Consider the following 6,057-nt stretch of genomic DNA (forward strand, 5'->3'; position numbering starts at 1 on the left):
TGCCCTGCTCCGCTCTGCCCTGCTCCACGCTGCCCTCCTCCTGCTCCACCCCATGCATGTCTTGCCCTGTCTCCCGTGCCTGTTTCACGCCGTGCGTCCTGCCTGCTCTCAGCCCTACTGCTCACCCACACGCTGAGCGTCTCTCACATGCTTCCACCCCCCGTACACACGCAGACACCCTGCCGTCTGCCCTCTGTGCACCTCCTTCCCCACACAAACCCACGCAAGGACAGAACTGCACAACCCTCAGCACACTGGCGTTGGTCTCACTTCCAGTAAAATTGCTTTTTCTTCATATTAGGCCAAGGCAAGAGTGCAGAGACATTTATGAAACTTTGTTTAATGTACTGAAAAGCCATCGGCTAGAACATTTAGGAAATTGATTTTCCTGGCATTGATGAACTCTTTTTATTTTACCCCAGTATTAATTACTTTTTTTTTTTTAAACAAATTAATTTAAGAGTCGTAAAACCTAACAAGTGAGCCAAACGTCAGTAGATCATGTTCCTCTCTCCCCTTACTCCCCCTCCCTGATACTCGTGCTGGTATGGGAGGAGAAGAAAACTCAACGCCTTGCATGACTCTCACTTTGGTTCTCTGCAGGGGAAGCTTCATCGCTGCGGGATTATGCCGCCACCACCATGAATGAATTCCTGGGCATGTTCGGCTACGACGATCAGAACATGCGGGATGAGCTGGCCCGCAAGATCAGCTTTGACAAGCTGAACGCTGCTACCTCAGAGGCCACTGCGACTGCTGCCTCTCTCCCTGGCGAAGATGCCATGAGCAAACGAGCCCGCTTCTCCAAGTACGAGGAGTACATCCGCAAACTGAAAGCTGGAGAGCAGCTCTCTTGGCCAATGCACTTGGCCAAATCTGAGGAGCTGGGCTCCAAGCTGGGCAAAGAAGCTTCCTCGGTGCTGGCGCAGCCCATTCGGGTACCAGGTCCAGATGCCTCCATGCTGACGGAGACCAAAGCCACCATCCTGCCGCTGCCCTCTCCCAGCAGTTCCCAGATGCAGGGCCTGATGTCACGGGCCTCCAAATATGACTTCTTCATTCAGAAGCTGAAGACGGGCGAGAGCATCAGGCCACAAAACGGCAACACTTACAAGAAGGCCTCCAAGTATGACCTAGAAAATGTCAAGTACTTGCACCTTTTCAAGCCTGGAGAAGGAAGCCCAGATATGGGAGGAGCCATCGCCTTCAAGACAGGCAAGGTGGGCCGTCCTTCCAAGTATGATGTGAGGAACATTCAGAAGCTTACTCCAGTAAAAGCTCCAACACCCAGCCTGGCCCCTGCTCCCCTCGCCAGTACCCCCAGCAGCACTCCCGTAGCTGGGCCAGAGCAGGCTGTCTCATTGCCATTCAACACTCCTGAGTACCTGAAATCAACGTTCTCCAAGACAGACTCCATCACAACTGGAACAGTCTCTACAGTAAAGTAAGTGCCCTCACGCTTTTCTTATCCTTGTACTGGTACCTAAAGTCTGTGTGTGGATCAGTGGGCAATTCCAGTCCGTGTGATGGTAAATACCGCACTGTCCGTGTGATGGTTCTTTGGCTCTGTCTGCTCCTCTGTGGCACCTTACACCTCTGTTTGTCTAATTTGCACTAAGGATGTGGCCTGCCATCAGCAGTCACAGCCACAAATCCGGCGCCCACCAGCTCCTGGGTTGGTATGTTAAAATGAAAGATGAGGGGCTGTGGTGCTGCCAGCACTCAAGGCCAAGGTTGTAACTATTTTACTTTCTCCTTCTCGTGGTTCCCCAAGGTGTCTGTCGGAGAACCTGTTCTTGTTTCTGTTTAACTCAATGGCAAAACTCCACTGACTTTACTGTTAGCAAGACAGGGCCTTTTGTTTGTCCCAGAACTCAGAAAACATTTTGGTGCCTAATTCCCATCAATTTTCATAGGACTTAGGCATATACGTACTTCTGTGGGGCCAGGCCTGTCTCTTCTCAATTTGTTTGTTCCTTACACAAATACAGGTGATTCAATTACCCCCCAGACTGGGCAAACTCATTAGCCCAATTACCACTAATAACCTCCTACACATACGTTGCTGGCGATCTCTGCAGTGCTGCCATTGACTGGAGACATCCAAAGGCCTTGCCAAACCTTGGATTACTTTTCAATATGGATTCCAGAGGTGGCAGCTGTAGAAAAGCTACAAATATATGTGAGGCTGCAAACAGGGAGGAACTTCTCAGCTTTCTTGTCATCGTTTGGGTTTACTTAGTCCACGGTGAGATCCGGCGGGGTCGTTTGTAGGAAGTCTGGGACCTCTGGCTGGCACTTCTGTGGCAAATGCCATGACACGCGCCCTACTGCTTTGCCCTCTGGTAAAGAGGAAGGCTGTTGTATGGACCTAGGAGGCCTGGGGCTGAATCCCCACTCGAATGCTCTTAGCAGTCTCAGGCAAGTCTGCATCCCCCACTTTCCACGTTTCCATGCCTGGAAGGCAGAGGTCCTCCATGTGAAGCAGTCATTTCCCTAAACAGCCTGCTGACAGATTTGGGAGCTCTATGGTTAAGGTGTATGGGAAAGGGCAGAGGATTATTAGCATTTGCATCTAGCCCTGCTCAGGATGAACCCTGTATGCGCTCCAGATGGCAGGCAGGGACTCCTGTTACTGCAGAGCACTGTGCTGTAAATATTCCTGTAGGCACAGTGCCTTGTTGTGATGGGTGACTTGGCCAGCGACCCGGTGCCTGAAGAGTCTGCAGAGGTTAAGGTGTATGGGAAAGGGCAGAGGATTATTAGCATTTGCATCTAGCCCTGCTCAGGATGAACCCTGTATGCGCTCCAGATGGCAGGCAGGGACTCCTGTTACTGCAGAGCACTGTGCTGTAAATATTCCTGTAGGCACAGTGCCTTGTTGTGATGGGTGACTTGGCCAGCGACCCGGTGCCTGAAGAGTCTGCAGAACGCTCAGCTGCCTGGAGATCAGTGGCCATCCCAAAGCTGTGCTGGGCGAGCTGTGACCTTCTTCATATCTGCTTTAGCATTGCACTGGGTTCCCAGTTTGATTTCCTTTCTCTTGCTTATTTCCCACCACTTGCAGATGTGGGTTTGCAGCACCATGGTGATCCCTCGTCTAGCCACAGGGCTTGTCAACTGGGGCATCATGATGGGGCTGCAACAGGAATGGAGGTGACCAGGGCCTTCACCCCAGCAGCTCCCAGTGTCCTGATCACACACTGGAATACAGAAAGGGATCTGCTCCCTTCTCCTTCAGGCTGCTTCCAGGCTTTCATGATAAAAGAAAGCAGCCCATTAATTTTGCTGGTGGAGGAAGAGCTGACTGTGGCATCTGGGACCTGCTTTCCATTCACAGGCCCCACTGGGACCAAATAACCAGGCAGGAATTACCCCTTAGTCTCCCACATAGGCACATATACCCTAGCCGTGGGTTTTAACTCTCTAAACATCTAATGCTATTAACCTGCTCTGAACTAATCTACCTACTAGAAGTGAACTCTGTGCGAAAGTGTCCTTGCTTAAACCAGGCTACAGAGCTGTCAGAGTAGGAGGGGAGGTTGGGTGTGAGCAAAACTGAGAGGGAAGACTGCACGCAGCCTGTCTGGGATTGTGTTGGTGTGCCACTGCCTCATAGGTAGGCTGGACTCTGGCCCTGTATCTCCTCTTCCTCTTGCTGACCTCACTGAGGAGGTAATTTCTGTCTGCTTCCCAACGATGTTAAGTAACCCAGGCTAATGGGAGAGTTGGGTGCAGTTGGGTTGGTTTTCTCGTTGACTAGAATACAAAAATACCTTTGCTGCCCCACCTGTCTGTGGGAGTTGGGGTATCTGTGTGAAAAAAGAGGCGATTAAAGCCCCATCTCGGGGGCTGTAGCCACGTTGCCAGGAGCGGGTAGGACTACACTCTGCCTGCTGGCATTAGGAAGTGTGCGGTAGCTCGCAGCATGGCCAAAGCAGACTCTTCCCCCACTCTGTCTCCATGGCCCTGGCGAGCCTGCAAGGGCAGTGTTGCGAGGTTCTTCTGGGGGGTGTTTCTTTTCAGGTGGCCACCGCTTCTTTGGCTATGGGCATTCAGCTTTTTCTGTGGAAACAGGTTTTCATGGTTTTTCTCAGTGTCTCCAAGTCCTGCAAAGAGGGAACACACAGGAGGGGCAGTAGGGGCACTGTATGGTCCCCTAGGAAAAGAAGAGACCGGATTTTGAAGTGTTAGGGGGAGGGAGGTTAAACCTCTGGGCACCTTTGGTGGGTACTGTTCCCCGGGCCCTCTCTCCTGATGTGTCAGTGGTGTGTGCGAGAAACAAGGAGCTTAGACTGTGCCCTGTTCCGTGTGCTAACCAGCTCTGCCCTCTGTGTTTCTCATTAGGAATGGATTACCCACTGACAAACCAGCTGTCAGCGAAGACGTAAATATTTACCAGAAGTATATTGCCAGGTAGGCAAAACTCTTGACTTTCTTGGGGAAAGGGCTGGAAGGAAGAGGGTGGAATGGTGGTGGGAGAGATGAGGTCCTGTCCATCTGGATCAAGTGTTTAATCCAGTCATTGGCACTTCCATTTCCCTCTGGCATCTCTACTTGCTCCATTCCCCTCAGCAGTAGCTGTGAGAGGTGCACGAGCATGCCAAGAGCACGCTCAGCTCCCCAGAGCTGTTAGACTTTGTGACAAATAGTGGAAAAATGTTTGGCTGCAGAAGCCCAGGATTTAAATGGGAGTGCTCTCTCGTGACTGTCATCCCTGCTGTCCATTGCTGTGCTGTCTCCAGCCCTTTTCCCCTACCGTGTCCAGTGCCTGCAGGAGGCAAGCAGAGAACATCTCACCTCCGAGAATCTAGGCTGGAGGAACTCACAAGTGACTCGAGTTTAGGCAGGTCTTGGCATCACCGTGGGATGTTTATCCTAGAAATGTTTGCAGCTCGTTTATATGAGAAACCCTCACTGAGTTTGGTGCAGACAGGGCACCTCCTCACAGCCGTGGGCAAGCTTAGGTCAGGAGCGAGCGATGCTGAGAGGGAGCCCAAGGCTGTTGTGGTGAGACAGAGTGAGTAATGCCGTGAGAGCCAGAGGGACAGAGGAGATTATTGCATAACACCTGCCTGGTTTATAGCTCATGGTGTAAAGGGTCCATTAGCCTTTGCCCCTGGCCTGTTGAATCCTCCAGCTGCGCTTTGAGGAAGCTCGCTACCCCTTGTATACAGAAGGACACCAGTCAGGGAAGCAGCAAACACTTCTCTCCAGAGATAAACTGAAGGGTTTGTTCCCACCCGCTTATTAACCAGAGGGGAGGGAAATGTGTAGTGTGCTTTCCCACCTTGCCAGAGAGTCTCCCTGCGGGAGACAGTCAGCTGCTAGGAAGGTGCAAGGGAAGGTCTTGGCACATCAGCAGGGGAAAAGCGTGGCAGCAGTGCTCTCCCTCGCTGGAGAGCGGGACGAGAGGAGATTTCCCTTCCATCCCTTTCGCCCAAATCCCCGATATAGAGGGGAGCACGTGGGGAAGGACGGACTCCCACCCCACCACAAGCAGCTCCCCCAGCAGTTTGCTGCCTCCTGGGAGAGGCCAGGGCGGAAAGCAGGGGGTTAAGCCCAGCTTTGTGGGGGGCAGAAGGAGCAGCACCCTCCTATCCCTGAGATTGCAGGACTCACAGAGGTGCAGTGAGAGAGCAGATGCCACGCTTTCTGTCGCCAGCTCCCTTTCAAGCAGAGCACTGTATAAACACTTCCCCCACATCCACTCCTCGTAGCGCTCTGCAAGCCCCTTCCCCTGGGTCAGGCAGGTAACGGAGGGAGGCTTGTGAGATCGCTAAGGGACACCACATCCTGCTTAAAAACCTCCGCAAGCCGCCCGTTGGCAGCACAGCCACTTCCCTTCAATTTACACACAATTTTAAAAACAGTTTAAAGCCTTAAAATCAAGGGGTGGGGGGGAGAGAGGCACGACACTCTATGTCTGTACTGCATAATTAGCTTAATGAGTTTGCCAAAGCCAGTGCCAAAAGCTGCCCAGGGATAATCCATTCTCTCACACAACAAAACAAAACCTCTTACTTAGCTAGTTTGGGTTGGGTTGTTTCCCCCCCT

General features: G+C 52.1%; 1 protein-coding gene across 1 annotated transcript in view; it reads left to right on the plus strand.

Moving 5' to 3' along the window:
* Positions 1 to 6,057, plus strand: part of CASZ1 (castor zinc finger 1) — a 47,498-nt gene that overhangs the window by 6,891 nt on the left and 34,550 nt on the right. The window contains exons 2-3 of the mRNA XM_010148886.1: positions 604 to 1,444; positions 4,348 to 4,416. Of these exons, the coding sequence (XP_010147188.1) occupies positions 604 to 1,444; positions 4,348 to 4,416 (910 nt within the window). The remainder of the gene's footprint in view (positions 1 to 603; positions 1,445 to 4,347; positions 4,417 to 6,057) is intronic.

The sequence above is a fragment of the Eurypyga helias genome, unplaced genomic scaffold, assembly GCF_000690775.1.
Source record: "Eurypyga helias isolate BGI_N326 unplaced genomic scaffold, ASM69077v1 scaffold10673, whole genome shotgun sequence".
Lineage (NCBI taxonomy): Eukaryota > Metazoa > Chordata > Aves > Eurypygiformes > Eurypygidae > Eurypyga > Eurypyga helias.